At 41.4% G+C, this 17,500-nt stretch overlaps 2 protein-coding genes across 2 annotated transcripts in view; both read left to right on the forward strand.

Moving 5' to 3' along the window:
• The window catches only part of LOC307252239 (lysosomal alpha-mannosidase-like), a gene marked incomplete at its 3' end in the record, with an annotated part of 38,542 nt that extends 38,437 nt beyond the window's left edge, over positions 1-105 (forward strand). Inside the window, exon 16 of the mRNA XM_080029873.1 lies at positions 91-105. Within this exon, the coding sequence (XP_079885999.1) occupies positions 91-105 (15 nt within the window). The remainder of the gene's footprint in view (positions 1-90) is intronic.
• A 7,783-nt stretch (positions 106-7,888) lies between these two features.
• LOC307252240 (lysosomal alpha-mannosidase-like) overlaps positions 7,889-17,500 on the forward strand; it is a gene marked incomplete at its 5' end in the record, with an annotated part of 19,754 nt that continues 10,142 nt past the window's right edge. The window contains 10 exons of the mRNA XM_080029874.1: positions 7,889-8,002; positions 8,327-8,526; positions 10,776-10,896; positions 11,697-11,775; positions 12,693-12,802; positions 13,933-14,040; positions 14,480-14,596; positions 15,292-15,474; positions 16,470-16,567; positions 16,903-17,023. Of these exons, the coding sequence (XP_079886000.1) occupies positions 7,889-8,002; positions 8,327-8,526; positions 10,776-10,896; positions 11,697-11,775; positions 12,693-12,802; positions 13,933-14,040; positions 14,480-14,596; positions 15,292-15,474; positions 16,470-16,567; positions 16,903-17,023 (1,251 nt within the window). The remainder of the gene's footprint in view (positions 8,003-8,326; positions 8,527-10,775; positions 10,897-11,696; positions 11,776-12,692; positions 12,803-13,932; positions 14,041-14,479; positions 14,597-15,291; positions 15,475-16,469; positions 16,568-16,902; positions 17,024-17,500) is intronic.

Consider the following 17,500-nt stretch of genomic DNA (forward strand, 5'->3'; position numbering starts at 1 on the left):
CATACACACGCACACACACACTTAATATGCATGATAACGCCTATGTGTGAGTGTGGTTGTGGTAACTGAAGCCTGCATGTCTTAATTTAGAGATTATCCAGATAACCTGATACAGGATGTGAATGAACACACACTCACTCACTCACTCACTCACTCACTCACTCACTCACACACACACACACACACACACAAAGTAAAAATATTGTTTATACACACAACATTTTAATTTTCAGTAAACTAAAATTCTGTAATTTTCTTACAAAAACTGTCATCAACTTCGAGTTTCTGGTCTCAATGGGATTTACCTGTAGAAATAAAGGTCGAATTTTTTTTTTTAAACAATAGCGTTGAAATCACCAATTTTAAATCACTACATGAACGTCACATCACTGTCTGAACTATGAGTTAGCATTAGCAATGAATTAGCATGGATCAGTTGCACAGGAATGTCATGCAAAGGAGACTTGCGGTCGCTGCTAAAATACCATTATATTTGTATGATAATTGACGGCGAAAAACGTAATATTGTGACTGCCATGTACAGCCAATTGTCACCACTCCCTTTGACAAATGAAATAGTTAAAAAGACAGTTCTATGTAGAAAGGAAAGAGGATGTATAGTTTCATAAATAAGAGACAAAGGAGGGTTGGATGGATGGATGGATGGATGGAGGGAGGGAGGAAGGGAGGGATGGATGGATGGATGGATGGATGATTGGATGGATAGATGGAAGGATGGATGGATAGATGAATGGATAGCGCAGAGAGAGAGAGAGAGAAAGTGTCCCGCTGAGAAACTCCTCCCCTTCTCCCCATAAACACGTGGCGGAGGTTTTACTGAGACCTCATGCTGACTGACTGATTGACTAACCCTATATTTAAGCGTGTGCGTGTGCGTGTGTGTGTGTGTGTGTGTGTGTGTGTGTGTGTGTGTGTGTGTGTGTGTGTGTGTGTGTGTGTGTGTGTGTGTGTGTGTGTGTGTGTGTGTGTGTGTGTGTGTGTGTGTGTGTGTGTGTGTGTGTGTGTGTGTGTGTGTGTGTGTGTGTGTGTGTGTGTGTGAACTTGTGCACCTCATGGTGTAGTGGTTACTAGAGCCCCCCATAGAGTCTCAGTCCTCTTCACAGTAGACCCGGGTTAGAATCCAGCCCGTGGTCGTTCTCTGCATGTCATTCCCCTCTCTGACCCATTTCACAGCTGTCTCTCTAAACTATAAATACCACAATATATAAATAAGGCGTACAAAATGCTGCGGCCTCTCGATTGAGATACAGGCTTGGTGTGTGTGTGTGTGTGTGTGTGTGTGTGTGTAAACTCGTGTTTGTGTGTGTGTGTATGTAAACTCGTGTGTGTGTGCGGGCCCTTCTAGGCAAGTTATCCAGGTCTCAGTGGCCCTTATTTATCAACCTTTCGTAGACCAGAAATGTGGGTGTACGCACATTTCCACGCAAATCTCGGCATTTATCAATATGGTCGTGAGGGTAGGATACGCTCAAATCCCACGCCAGCTCTCAGCTCGTGTACGCAAGTTTGTAAACAGCATGGACTCGCAGTGCAGGCTGTGCCGGGTAGCCGATGACTTTGTTGGACAATTATTAGAAGATAATACAAATGCAGTGTTTGCTCAGACCGAAATAAATATATTAATCACTTAAAATTGTGCAGCTTATGTAGTAGGAGAGCTGATTCAATAGTGCGCACACCGGCCACTTAGGAGCCCTGCATGGGACTGCGTAAGGGCAGTTGTCTCCGACTTGGAGCAGCTGGGGGGACACTGAGGCACGAGGGCTGCATTCATTCAAAATGTTGACTGATACACACTAAACCTGCTTGAATGAATATGAATTATGAATCAAAACAGTGAAAACTGGGCTCCAGGTTTTGTCTTTAATTTTAAGCCTTTATTGAAAGATATAGGAGACAATTCATCATTTAAAAAACAGCAATTATATTGCGCCAGTAACACAGCTAGATACAACAATTATATATTTGTTAAAAAAAAATCACATCAGACAAAAATCACATTATCTTGAGATTTAAAGCAAAAAATAATGCACATTTTTTTTGTAAATTACAATAAAACAAGATAAAAAAATAAGTATAAAATCACATAATAGGCCACCCCCACCCTGTGTGTCGGGGTGCTAAAAAAAGAAAAGAAAACAAAGTCCGGCCCGTGGTTGTTCTCTACATGTCATTCCCCTCTCTGCCCCATTTCATCTCTGTCTCTACACACTGTCTAATAAAGAAACACACTTCAATTTAAATGATTAATTCACAGGTTTTAACACACTCCCCACACAGCCAATGTAATCTCTCTCTACATCTCCCTTGAATCATATGACTGTATCAAACAGACATTTCAATGGTACCTCAACAACATAAACACATTAACAGCGAAAAATGAAAGATTATAGGTATGATATCATTACAGTAAATTGAATAAAACAAATGTAACAAAGCATAGAGCACGCTTACAACATATTCCCACTTCTAAAATACACATTAAAGGTGCACTATGCTGTATCAAGGGAGGGGGATTTGTATATATTCACTCTGCATGTCATTCCCCTCTCTGCCCCATTTCATCTTTGTCTCTACAAACTGTCTAATAAAAAGCATAAAAATTACGAATATTCATCTTAAAAAAATCAGCAAAAGATATATACAGTTGTGCTCATAAGTTTACATACCCTGGGAGAATTTAAGATTTCTTGGCCATTCTTCAGAGAATATGAATGATAACACAAAAATCTTTCTGCCACTCATGGTTAATGGTTGGGTGAAGCTATTCATTGGCAAACAACTGTGTTTACTCTTTTTAAATTAAAATGACTAGAAAAGTACTCAAATGACCCTGATCAAAAGTTTACATACCCCAGTGACTTTGACCTGATAAAATGCACAAAAGTTGACACAAACAGGTTTGATTGGCTACTCAAGGTTCCCATCATCACCTGTGACCTGTATGTCTGAAATTTCTGTGTGTGTATAAAAGATCAGTGAGTTTCTGGGCTTCTGACAGACCATTGCATCTTTCATCCAGTGTTGCACAGACGTTTCTGGACTATGAGTCATGGGGAAAGCAAAATAATTGTCAAAAGATCTGCGAGAAAAGGTAATTGAACTGCATATAACAGGAAAGGGGTATAAAAAGATATCCAAGGAATTGAGAATGCCAATCAGCAGTGTTCAAACGCTGATTAAGAAGTGGAAAATGAGAGATTCTGTTGAAACCAAACCACGGTCAGGAAGACCAGCAAAGATTTCAGCCACATCTGCCAGGAAAATTGTTCGAGATGCAAAGAAAAATCCTCAAATAACTTCAGCTGAAATACAGGACTCTCTGAAAAATTGTGGTGTGGCTGTTTCAAGATGCACAATAAGGAGGCACTTGAAGAAAAATGGGCTGCATGGTCGAGCCGCCAGAAGAAAGCCATTTCTGCACAAATGTCACAAAGTATCCCACTTACATTACGCCAAACAGTACAGAGACAAGCCTCAAAACTTCTGGAACAAAGTAATATGGAGTGATGAGACCAAAATTTAACTGTTTGGCCACAACCATAAACGTTACGTTTGGAGAGGAGTCAACAATGCCTATGATGAAAGGAACACCATTCCTATTGTGAAACATGGAGGTGGGTCACTGATGTTTTGGGGATGTGTGAGCTAGAAAGGCACAGGAAACTTGGCCAAAATTGATGGCAAGATGAATGCAGCATGTTATCAGAAAATATTGGAGGAAAATTTGCACTCGTCAGCCCGGAAACTGCGCATGGGACGTTTTTGGACATTCCAACATGACAATGACCCAAAACACAAGGCCAAGTCGACCTGTCATTGGCTACAGCAGAACAAAGTGAAGGTTCTGGAGTGGCCATCTCAATCTCCTGACCTCAATATCATTGAGCCACTCTGGGGAGATCTCAAACGTGCAGTTCATGCAAGACAGCCCAAGAACTTACAGGAACTGGAGGCTTTTTGCCAAGAAGAATGGGCAGCTTTGGCATCTGAGAAAATAAAGAACCTCATCCACAACTACCACAAAAGACTTCCAGCTGTCATTGATGTTAAAGGGAGCAATACACGGTATTAACAACTGGGGTATGTAAACTTTTGATCAGGGTCATTTGGGTACTTTCTTTTGTCATTTTGATTTAAAAAGAGTAAACACAGTTGTTGGCCAATAAATAGCTTCACCCAACCATTAACCATGAGTGGCAGAAAGATTTTTGTGTTATCATTCATATTCTCTGAAGAATGGCCAAGAAATCATAAATTCTCCCAGGGTATGTAAACTTATGAGCACAACTGTATATACACATTTGTCTTGCCAGCACTACAGCCATATCAACAAACTCATATACATGGTTGAAAGAGGACTAAACAATGTAAAGAGGCAATGTGGCACATTAAAATCAAGCAACTGAAATAATACAAAAATAAAATGGATTAAAATACTCAATAATATATGATAAAAAAAAATTCACTATTTTTTTATGTGAGAATAACCTTCATCACTGCCTGACTGTCTGTCTCAAGGACCACGGGTTAGAATCCAGCCCGTGGTCGTTCTCTGCATGTCAATCCCCTCTCTGACCCTTTTCATCTCTCTCTACAAACGGTCTAATAAAAAGCAAAAAAAAATAAAATAAAATTATCTTAAAAAAATATATACACCAACAAACTTTTACGGAATCTTAAGGGGAAAACTTTTTTTCATCAGCGTTATCTTGATTTTTGGTTACAATAATTATACCTGATTTTATATATGCTAAATTATTAGTTTCTTTTGAACCACTTCCACGTTTTATTAATTTCCAAAATGTTATTATAATAATAAACACAAAAATAAAGTTAAGAAAGTGGTTTACGTGGTTGAACCAGGACTAAAACATTTAAAGGGGGCAATGAGAGGCAACATAAAAAAATCAAGCAACTGAAATAATACAAAAAAAATTGATCGATTAAAATACTCACTAATATATAAAAATAAATGTTAATATTTTTTTGATGTGAGTATAACCTTCATCACTGCCTGACTGTCTGCCTCTTATTTTTAAGATGACATTTGAACATGTGCATATTAAAGGTATAGTTCAGTATTTATGAAGTGTGGTTGAATGCTGTACTTATGCATAGTTATTCTCTTACCTTATGGTGATCAGTGCAGTCTCTATAAGGAGTTTGGGGGAGACGTGGCTGTAGCAGAAGTCAGCATTGTACCGTTGCAGAGGGGGCCAGGGGAAAAACGGCTGCACGAGTTGACACAGTAATACATGGCCGAACTACGCTTGAAAAAAAAGTCCAAAATCTGCCGATCCAGTGCAGCCTATCAGTCCGCAAATCAGCAGTGAAAAAATCCTGAATTTAGTGAAAAATGTGTCGGATATTTAGTTTTTAGGTAATCATTTATATACATGGCCAAAAAAAACATCTGCAACAGTACAAGGCTGACTTCTGCTACAGCCACGTCTCCCCAAAACGTTTTAAAATAACTGCGCTGATTGCCATCTCTATGAGGTAACACACTAACTATCATAGTACCTCATACAACCCCACTTCAACAACACTGAACTATCACTTTTAGCCTCTACTCAGTTGGTCTTATAGTTCACAATCACCACAATGACACAGAGACCCCCCAGCCCAATACTGACCACTATGCATCTCGCTGTGTAGAAGGTGGAGTAAACCCCAAAGGGATCTCTGTACATTAGAAGAGTTTTGGCTGTTGACAGACACTGGTGGTCGTAAAAGTGCATAACTGCACACCAATACTCCCCTGTGTCCTCCAGTGAGACATTCAAGATAGTAACCGACCCGCGAGAGGCATACCAGCCAGAGGTAACTATTCTGTTCTGATCAAACTCCCCTTGATGAACGACTCTGCCTTTTGTTTGTTTCGACTTCATGAACCAATGGAATCCCTCACCTTCACTCAAATCTCCGATACATCTGATAGTGACATCTTCTCCTCCTGAGAAGAGCTCTACATCAGGGGGGCCGAATTTGGGGCACACGAACAGATCAAACTGATTCCAACTGTAATAGCTTTGACAGTCGTACAAACCTGAGTCATTTAACGCCAACGATGGAAACACCAGTGACTCGTTTTGCAAAACTTCTGCTTCTTGGGAAAAAAAAGTTCTCTTCTCCCAACGTGGCTCGTCATCACGGTGGCCATCGCACTGCAACACGGCCGTCTCTCCCACCGAGCGGTAAATTGTCTCTTGTGGTATGTCTACATATACAGGTTGACTGCTGACACACTGCTGTTGGTTCATCACAAGACAAGTGAACAGCCCATCGACTGGTGTGGTGATGTTGGACTGACGAAGACCTGATGCTTTTATCACCACTTGAAATCCTCCTTTAACAATGTCCGTCACCGATGTCGTACCGTCACTAAACACTCTCGTCCATAATCTCTCTGACCTTTTGTCCACATTACGATAGTATACCCTATCATACATGAGCCACTGGATTTCCAGATCGTCAGCCGCTTCCTCACATGGCAGGTCCTCTGTGTCTCCACCTCCCACTGGGAATTCTTTTCTCTCATCTATCCGACTACAAATAATAATCCTGATGTTTCTCTCCAATGTCACGTTGCCATCGGTCCAACACTCCTCTTGGTACAGACCTGAGTCTGAATGGGTCAGATTGTCGATCCTGTAATGAGTAACTTTGTCCTTATTGTAACTGATGGAAACTGTCAGTCGTTGTTTCAAGCCGTCCGGTAGTGCAGAGTTCTCAGACGAGGAGTCAGAGGTGTTCCATAGGACAAGCTTCTCCTCTCCGACAGACCTGGAGATCAGGCAGGAGGAGTCAAAGGGACTGAAGGTGTGATAGTCTCCTTTCTCCTTGATGATGATCTTTTCTTCTGAGTGAATGTTGTTGATGAAAGCAAACAGCAGTAAGGCGAGGAGTGCGACTGCAGCCATTCTGCTCCGAGGTCTCAGTGTGACTGTCACTCAAACACTGACGCCAACAGCTCCGTGTCAACGCTCTTCAGCAGCTTCTGAGAACCGCAGGTCTCTACGTCATGGAAAACTTTCAAGCACGAGGCTCCTTATCAAGTCATCGTATGCCCTTTACAGAGAATTTAAGATCAATAGATTAGACGAACATATCGTAAGGCAACTTCTCAAGAACATCCTGAGTTGTTATCTTGAGTTCACGAGAACAGGAAATATCGAAATATTGGAAATTATTGCTGCTGATGCAAATCTGTGTGTCGTCGCATTAGCAGGGGAAGTCCAGGTTGAAGTGACAGATAAACTGACCGAGGGGGGAGATGTAACTTATCATTTATTATTTGTATGTCTCTTTTTATATTTTCACCTCAAATTGTCTTACTTTACTTTATTTGTCAATTTACACAGGGTACATCGAAATTTGCTCTTTGCATATCCCCTCTCAAGTGACCACACTCCAGAGGGGGTCAGAGCACAGGGTCAGCTGTAGTACAGCGCCCCTGGAGCAATTTGGGGTTAAGTGTCTTGCTCAAGGACACAATCAGTTCTCCCTCCCTCTCTGTCTGTCTGTCTGTCTGTCTGTCTGTCTGTCTGTCTGTCTGTCTGTCTGTCTCTCTCTCTCTCAAATTCAAAAAGTTGTTCTGGCACGTGGTAGACAGTATAGCCAAAGCTTTAGGCCTAAAGATATTACTAATAATGATAAAAGAAGACCATCAGAAGTTCAGAACAATATCTGAATAAAACAAAAATGTGCTTGTGCATGATAGGCCCCTCATCCTTGTAAGCCAGGGGGCCTATCATGAGCCAGTCAATGTATTATTATTTATTTGATAGGCCCCTGATCTTCGTAGGCCCTGGGGCTTCAGCCCAGGTAACCCCGTGCATTAAGGCGGCCTTGCTGGTGCCCCATGTCCCCCGTTACCTTCCGTCCTCTGAAAGGGAGCCGACATGTTGAGGATGTCCACGTGAAGTGGAAGCTGAGGGGATTCTTTGGTCTTTTGGAGCATCCTTTGAGTGAGGATGTGTGTCCAAATAGCACTTTTATGATATATTTGTGTTTAAAAAAAATCAACTCCCTCTCTCCCCCCTCCTTAAAGTGCAATGTCTATGCTCTCTCTCTCTCTCTCCCTCTATCTCCCTCTCTCTCTCTCCCCCCTCCCTCTGTCTGTCTGTCTGTCCCTCTCCCTCCCTCTGTCTCTCTCCCTCTATCTCTCTCTCCCTCCCTCCCTTCCTCCCTCCCTCTCTCCCTATCCCTCTCTCTCCCCTCCCTCCCTCTCTCTCTCTCTTTTATTATGTATGTGTTTAAAAAAAATCTCTCCCTCCCCCCTCCCCCCCACCCCTTCTAGGCTACGGTGTATAAGACCAACCACATCATAATGACGATGGGCTCAGACTTCCAGTATGAGAATGCAAATCTCTGGTACAAGAACCTGGACAAACTGATCCGCTATGTGAACGCCCGGCAGACCGACCGCAGCAAAGTCAACGTTCTCTACTCCACTCCGTCCTGTTACCTTCAGGAGCTGCACAGGGCAAACCTCACCTGGTAAATCTATCTCTCTGTCTCTGTCTCTCCATCTCTCTCCCTCTCCCTCTCTCTCTCTCTCTGTCCCTCTCTCTCTATCTCTCTCTCCCTCTCTCTCTCTCTCTCTCCCTCCCCTAGGCTCTGTCCCTCCATCTCTCTCCCTCTATCTCTCTCTCTCTGTCTCTCTCTCTCTCTCTCTCTCTCTCTCTCTCTCTCTCTCTGTCTCTGTCTGTCTCTCTGTCTCTCTCCCTCCCCTAGGCTGCACAGAGCAAACCCCACATGGTAATTCTGTCCTCAACTCTGTATATGAGAGACAGAGTTAAAAAGAGGCAAAGACATGCAGAGAACTGACCACGAGTTGGATTCATTGAGAGACCAGTCTGGATTTCTCTTCAATCTTCATCTCTACACATAATGGAAATGCTCTTATGACAATATTTTTTGGGGGGAATTTGAGAGTTCATATTTTTTTAAAGAAGACTTACGACTCACACTTTCTTTTAGCTTTTTAATTGAATCTTATCTATTGATATTTTAATATATTTTCTTTTACTTGTTTTACAATCTGTTTTATTTTATTCTATTTACAGTCATATGAAAAAGTTTGGGAACCCCTCTCAGCCGGCATTATAATTGACTCTGCTTTCACAAAAAAAATATAAAAGTGGTATGTCTTTAATTTACCAGGAACAGCTAAGTACTGGGATGTTTTCCAAACAAAGATTTTTTGAAAAGCAGCATTTGGTTGTATGAAATAAAATAAAATGTGAAAAACTGGCTGTGCAAAAATATAGGAACCCTTGTGGTTTTGTTGATTTTAATGCCTGTAACAGCATGTAAAACTGATGACTTTAAACACAAAGTTGGTTGGATTATGTTGTTAAGCCTTGAACCTCATAGAAATGTCTGTTTAATCATGAGAAAATGTATTTTAGGTGCCTAAATGCAAGTTGCACTTCTCTTTGACTCTCTGCTGAAGTGAGACAGAATGGGATCATCAAAACAGGTCCCAAAAGATCTGAAAAACAAAGATTGTTCATTGTCATGGTTTAGGGGAAGGCTACAAGAAGCTTTCCCAAAGGTTTCAATTGTCAATTTCGACTGTAGGGAACGTTGTCAGGAAATGGAAGGACACAGGCATAGTGGCAGTTAAACCCAGGCATGGCAGACCAAGAAAAAAACAGGAGCGGCATAGGTGGAGGATTGTGAGAATGGTTGCACACAACCCACAGATCACCTCCAAAGACCTACAAGAACATCTGGCTGCAGATTGTGTATCTGTACATCGTTCAACAATTCAGCGCAATTTGCACCAAAACATCTGCTTTTTATAAAGACCAAATAACTTAATTTTTGTCTCATCAGTCCAAAGCATTTTCTTCCAATATGAAGCTGGCTTGTCTAAATGAGCTTTTGCATACTCCATGCAACTGTATCTGTGGCGTGGGCGCAGAAAGGGCTTCCTTCTCATCACCCGGCCATACAGATGTTTTGGTGCAAATTGCACTGATTTGTTGAACCATGTACAGATACACAATCTGCAGCCAGATGTTCTTGCAGGTCTTTGGAGGTGATCTTTGGGTTGTGTGCAACCATTCTCACAATCCGCCGCATATGCCGCTCTTGTACTTTTCTTGGTCTGCTAGACCTGGGTTTAACTGCCACTATGCCCGTGTCCTTCCATTTCCTGACAACGTTCCCTACAGTCGAAATTGACAATTGAAACCTTTGGGAAAGCTTCTTGTAGCCTTCCCCTAAACCATGACAATGAATAATCTTTGTTTTTAAGATCTTTTGGGAGCTGTTTTGATGATCGCATTCTGTCTCACTTCTGCAGAGAGTCAAAGAGAAGTGGAACTTGCATTTAGGCACCTAAAACACCTTTTATCATGATTAAACAGACCTTTATATGAGGTTCAAGGCTTAACAACATAATCCAACCAACTTTGTGTTTAAAGTCCTCAGTTTTACATGCTGTTACATGCATTAAAATCAGCAAGACCACAAGGGTTCCCATATTTTTGCACAGCCAGTTTTTCACATTTTATTTAATTTCATAAAATTAAGTACTGCTTTTCAAAAAATATTTGTTTGGAAAACATCCCAGTACTTAGCTGTTCCTGGTAAATTAAAGACATACCACTTTTATCTTTTTTGTGTGAAAGCAGAGTCAATTATAATGCCGGCTGAGAGGGGTTCCCAAACTTTTTCATATGACTGTATATAACTGTATTTATTTATAATTGTTATTTATTATTTTTTAACCCCAGGGCCTTGAAGACGGATGATTTCTTCCCCTATGCCGACGACGCTCACGACTTCTGGACCGGATACTTCACCAGCCGCCCGGCGCTCAAACGCTACGAGAGGATCAGCAACAGCAACCTGCAGGTTCCTTTGACATTCACTCACTCACTCACACACACACACACACACACACACACACACACACACACACACTAGAGCTGCAACGATAAATCGACAAATCAATTATTAATCGATTATTAGAATAATCGCCAACTATTTTGATAATCGATTAATCGTTTTGAGTAATTTTTTAATAAAAAATGTCCAAATTCTCTGATTTCAGCTTCTCAAATGTGAATATTTTCTGGTTTCTTTAATCCTATTATGACAGTAAACTGAAATATCTGTGTGTTTTGGACATAACAATACATTTGAGGACGTCAACATGGGCTTTGGAAAATGTATCAACATTTTTCACCATTTTCTGACATTTTACGGACCAAAACACTATTCGATTAATAATCGATTAATCGAGAAAATAATCGACAGATTAATCGATTATCAAAATAATCGTTAGTTGCAGCCCTAACGCACACACACACGCACACGCACGCACACACACAGACATTTTCTACACTCCGACCAGCACTCTGCATGGTAGTATATTGTCTATTACCAAAGGAGTAATAGATTTGTTGTGTATAGTGTAAGGTTTAATGAGGATTCAGTGGAAACTTGGTGGAGCTGTCCTACATACAAATCGAATCGGGAGTTTTTGTATCGTTACAGCCCTAATATTCATTCAAACTTTAAGAGTTTCATCTTCACAAGGTATAACAACCATATTACTGCCCAACCCTAGTGCTAACTGTAGCTCTGGAGGAGATGTCTGCAGAGTATTGTAAGTGTGTGTGTCTTTGTATTTGTGTGTTTTTGTCCCACAGACCTGTAACCAGCTGGAAGTCCTCGGTGGTCCCATCTCAAGGAAGGGACCGTTTGGGGCCGGAGACAGCCACACACTGAGTGAGATTTGGATTTTTATTACTTTAAAAAATATATATTATTATTATTATTTTTATGGCATTTTTAATGAACGCACCGTTTGCCCATTTCTACATTAAAAATGAGCGCACAGTTACAGGAATGGTTTCTGTCGCCTTTTCTTGAGCCGGAGAGTGAGGCAAAAAAGCAAAAGAAATTTAATTGGATCAACTATTCCTTTAGTGTGTTAAAGTGATTTGAAGTACCGCCTGTTAAAGGGAGGTTAGGGCGAGGGATAAGGGAGACTGGGCTGGGATTTTTGTTATTTGTCTTAATTTGTTGACATTTTTAATGTATTTATTTAACCTTTATTTATTCTCGAGAGATCAATTGAGGTGTGTGTGTGTGTGTGTGTGTGTGTGTGTGTGTGTGTGTGTGTGTGTGTGTGTGTGTGTGTGTGTGTGTGTGTGTGTGTGTGTGTGTGTGTGTGTGTGTGTGTGTGTGTGTGTGTGTGTGTGTGTGTGTGTGTGTGTGTGTGTGTGTGTGTGTGTGTGTGTGTGTGTGTGTGTGACCCTCATTTACATTGATGTCGAGTCAAACAAATGCAAAGCAAAAACAACAATACATACACGATGTGCAATGCAAATTCATGAAATATACAACAACTGATAAAGAGAAAAAAAACCCATTTAAACATTAAGACAGAGATGCAGAATGGCTAGAATTAAAATGAAATGGGTGAAGGTACAATATAGCTTAAATAAAACGGTTACAGTTAACAACATACAGCATATTTATATGAATTCCTTGACAGCGGTCTGTCTTGCTGGAAATAGCAGACTTGTAGAATGCTGTGGTTGACCAATCAGAACACAGGATTTATAAGTGCCATGTAATAACAACTTATAAACCAGATTTATCCACTGACTGAAATGAACCGGTTTTTGTCTCTTTCCCAGAGAAAGCCATGGCGGTAGCACAGCACCACGACGCGGTTTCTGGCACAGAGAAGCAACACGTCGCCGACGACTACGCCCGGAGGCTGGCCAACGGCTGGCAACACTGTCAGGTATTTCACTGCATTTTCTTTTTTTAATATTATTTTTTGGGCATTTTCAAGCTTTATTAGATAGTACAGAGTTGAAATGGGGAGACAGAGAGAGAGAGAGGGGAGGGGTGACATGCAGTAAAGGTCCACGGGTTGGATTTGAACCCGCGACCACTGCAACAAAGGCCGGAACCAATATGGTACACACTCTATCCACTACACCACCCCTTTAACTGCCTTTTATAGCACAAAATAATCCTGTTTATTTGAGCTAATGTTGGAGTCACAGCTTTGAACGGCTTTTTATAGTTTGAAATAGTACTGTGTGTTTTGGCTACTGCGCTACTGTAGGTATTGTGTTGGAAAGGAACACATATCACACTAGTCAGTGATTCTGGAGAACGCTTGTTGTCTAATTAACTTTTTCTTAAAATCAGTCAATATCTCCTCATGATTTGCTACCTTTCAAGCACATTGTTCAGCTGGAACTATTTGTTGTCTTATTTTGTATTTCCCGTTAAATGTCCATTGTTTATTGTAAATATAATGATGGATGGACCGGGATCACTCCCAGTGTGGTTGGCCCACCCAAAGGTAGCTTCCTCCGTGCCGCAGGTCTTTTTTTTTTTTTTTTTTAACCTTTATTTATACAGGTAAATCCCATTGAGACCGAAGACTCTTTTTCAAGGGAGACCTGTTTTCTTTTCACACGTTACCATTCACACACACATTCATACACCGATAGCAGCAGGCTTACTATCGACATTCACACGAGGCAAGGCGGGTGAAGTGTCTTGCCCAAGGACACAACAACTATGACACAGGTCTCAGTGCCCAGCCATGTCTCTTTAGTGACAGCTAGTGTGTGTGTGTGTGAATGTGAATGTGAGTTTGTGTGTCTGTGTGTGTGAGAGTGTGTATGTATTTGTGTATATCTCTCTGCATGTCTATGGGGGTGGGAGGGTGGGTTCTTTTAATTTTCTTCCCTTATTTGCTGTTTTTCTATTTATCTGTTGTTGTTGTTGTTTTTAATCTCTGTAACGTACTTTGAGCTACTTCTGTATGAAAAGAGCAATATAAATAAAAATGTATTTGATTTGATTTGGATGAAGCAGGACAAAAACACCTTTTTAAACTCCCCCCCTCGTCAGGTTCTAGTGAGTAACAGTCTGTCTGCGCTGAGCGGCTCGTCTGCACAGAGAATCTACTGCGACAATCTCAACATCAGTGTGTGTCCTCTGACGGAGGCCAGCAAGAAGGTGACACATACGCAAACACACACACACACACACACACACACACACACACACGCACGCATTGAAACACACACACACTCATTGAAACACACACACACACACACACTCAGGAAACCTCAAGACACACACACACACACACACACACAAACAGGAAACTCACACACACACACTCAGGGAAACGCACGTACACAGTAACACACACACAACGTACTTGCTGTTATTCCGTGCCCCCCTCCCATTGGTTGTGTGTTAATAGATGAATTCTCTAATTCGCTGTTCCTTTTGTAAATCACTATTTTGTGTAAATATGATGTTATTTCTCTCCCTCGCTGTCTCTCTCTCTCTCTCTCACTCTCTCTCTTTCTCCCTCCATATCTCTCTCTCTCTCTCTCTCTCTCTCTCTCTCTCTCTCTCTCTCTCTCTCTCTCTCTCTCTCTGTCAGTTCTCAGTCAATGTGTACAACCCTCTCGCTCGCCCCGTCACATGGCCGGTCCGGCTGCCGGTCAACGGAACTGCGTACGACGTGTCTGACGCAAACGGCAAATCTGTGGACTGTCAGGTCTGTTTGTGTCTGTCTGTCTGTCTGTCTGTCTGTCTGTCTGTCTGTCTGTCTGTCTGTCTGTCTGTCTGTCTGTCTGTCTGTGTGTGTGTGTGTGTGTGTGTTTGAAAATTATTTTAAGTATATTACCCAGCTTTCATTGCAATATCTAGTGTTTAAAATAGATAATATAATTGAAGTCTTAATAATTGTTATAAAGTGTTTGGGATGAAAGGTATTCATAAAATAACACAGAGTCTACATTCATTCATTAGATTAGATTCAACTGTATTGTCATTGTACAAGTAAGGACAACCAGTAAAACGAAATGCAGTTTAGCATCTAACCAGTAGTGCAATTAATAAAAAGTTTTTTGTTATAGCAGTGTTATAAAAAAGTAATACATAAGACACAGAATGCAGTTGGTCAACATAGTTAAAATATATTCTGGGATGTTCAAGTGAAATATGTGTTTTGTCATTAAAGAGCATTTTCAATAAGTAATGTAGAGATGAAGATTTGAGAAAAATCCAGACTGGTCTCTTCATTTTTTTTCCGGAGCTGTATTTATATTATTTACTGGGATGTAATATAATTGAAGTCTTACTAATTGTTATAAAGTGTTTGGGATGACAGGTATTCATAAAATAACACAGTCTACATTCATTCATTTATATATACTGGGATGTTATGGTGAAATATGTGTCTTGTTCCAGGTGGTTCCGGTGTCCTTGGCGACGCGTGAGGTCCGTAGTGGCCGAGGGTTCTCTCTGTACGAGCTGGTGTTCCAGGTTGAGGCTCCTGCGCTGGGCTTCACCACCTACTCTGTGTCCCTGCTTCAGACCGGGCCTCCAGCCACCGCCACCCAGCACCGCACACCCACCGCCATACAGAACAAGGTGGGGGTGGGTGTGTGGTGGGGGGAGTGTGGGTGTGTGTGGGTGTCTGTGTGGGTGTGTGTGTGTGTGTGCGTGCGTGCGTTTGTGTGTGTGTGTGTGTATGTGTGTGTGGGTGTCTGTGTGTGTGTGGGTGGGTGGGGGGGGTGTGTTTGTGTGTGTGTGTGGGGTGGGGTGTGTGTGTGTGTGGGTGTGTATGTGTGTGTGTGAAACAGGCCTATAGCCGCACCGCACACCCGGTTGTGATTTTCTACGACTGAATCACAGCAGCGCTAATATAGAGCGACAACATTGCTCCCTCTAATGTGATGTTGCTTAATGGCCTACTTCACCGGTTGGAATATGAAGGTGTATTGAACTCGGAGATCCTATTTAGTATAAATGTGCAAAAAAAATTTAAATCGGATCTTAGCCTGAGAAAAGGCGTGTTTTATGGTCTCACTGTCTAACCCTACAGTTTCCTTCTTGTGACATCACAGTAAGGGTCAGGAATAACAGGACAGCTGGGCCAAGGGAAGACTGAGGGAAGACTGAGGGAAGAAAAACCTCATTCATTATATTATAATAGTTATTTTATAATGATAGAACGCTGGTTCCGTATGGGTGAAGTATTCCTTTAATTATCAATCTGAAAAAGTTCCTCATGGGGCGCCCTTAGCTCAGTTGGTAGGGCGTCCCCCCCATGGGCCTCGGCCAGCAGCGGACCCGGGTTCGATTCCAGCCCGCGGTCGTTCTCTGCATGTCACTCCCCTCTCTGCCCCATTTCAACTCTGTCTCTACACTATCAATAAAGCATAAAAAATAAAACAATAAATCTAAAAAAAACAAAAAAGTTCCTCAGAGCTGCTTTAAAATATTTCATTAGAAAACCAGTTGAAAAATGTTTTGTCCTTGTTTGTTCCAGTCCCTAATGTACCCTTATTATAAAGTCTTACCTTGTGTGTGTGTGTGTGTGTGTATATGTGTATATATACAGTATATATGTATTTGTGTTCCAGTTCCTGCGCGCGACCTTTGACCCGGACACCGGCCTGTTGAGCAGCCTCAGTAACCTGGAGACCAAACAGACCATCAAACTCTCCCAGAACTTCTACTGGTGAGATTTAGATTTAGATTTATTAGGATCCCCATTAGCAACACACCGGAGTGAGAGCTAGTCTTCCTGGGGTGAGAGGCTCTGGCATCAAGTGATATTCAAAACGCCTAGAAAAAGAAAAAAAAGTAAAAGAAAAAACATCTTGGATTGTTTTTTTTAAATGTGTGTGTGTGTATGTGTGTGTGTGTGTGTGTGTCTTTCTGTCTCTGTGTCTGTCTGTCTGTCTGTGTGTGTATGTGTCTGTCTGTCTGTCTGTCTGTCTGTCTGTGTTTGTGTGTGTGTGTGTCTGTCTGTCTGTCTGTCTCTATGTGTGCGCGACTGTCTGTGTGTTGCAGGTACAACGCCAGTGACGGTAACAACTCAGAGAGCATCCAGATGTCGGGCGCTTACATCTTCAGACCAAACTCCTCCACTCCGTTTATCATCAGCAAGACGGCAAAGACAGAGAGCGTTCAGGTACACAGCGAGAATCAGACATATTAGAAATGGTTTATTTATTTACAGTTGCTCTCATTCTAGATATAAATGAGAAATATGAATGAATATATATATATAAGTGTAAAAGGCTATATGTGCCGTATAGTTTTATAGCCGGGTTGCGTTCAGGTACAGAGCAAGAATCAGACATATTAGAAATGGTTTATTTGGTTTCATTACAGTTGCTCTCATTCTAGATATAAATAAGAAATATGAATGAATATATATATAGAAGTGTAAAAGACTATATGTGCCTTATAGTTTTATAGCCGGGTTGCGTTCAGGTACACATCAAAGAATCAGACATATTCAAAATTATTTATTTGGGTTCATTACAGTTGCTCTCATTCTAGATAGAAATATGAATGAATATATGTAAGTGTAAAAGGCTATATGTGCCTTGTAGTTTTCTAGACAGATTGCGTTCAGGTACAGAGCAAGAATCAGACATATTAG

This window comes from Ammodytes marinus, assembly GCF_949987685.1.
Source record: "Ammodytes marinus genome assembly, chromosome: 6".
In the NCBI taxonomy this organism is placed as follows: domain Eukaryota; kingdom Metazoa; phylum Chordata; class Actinopteri; order Uranoscopiformes; family Ammodytidae; genus Ammodytes; species Ammodytes marinus.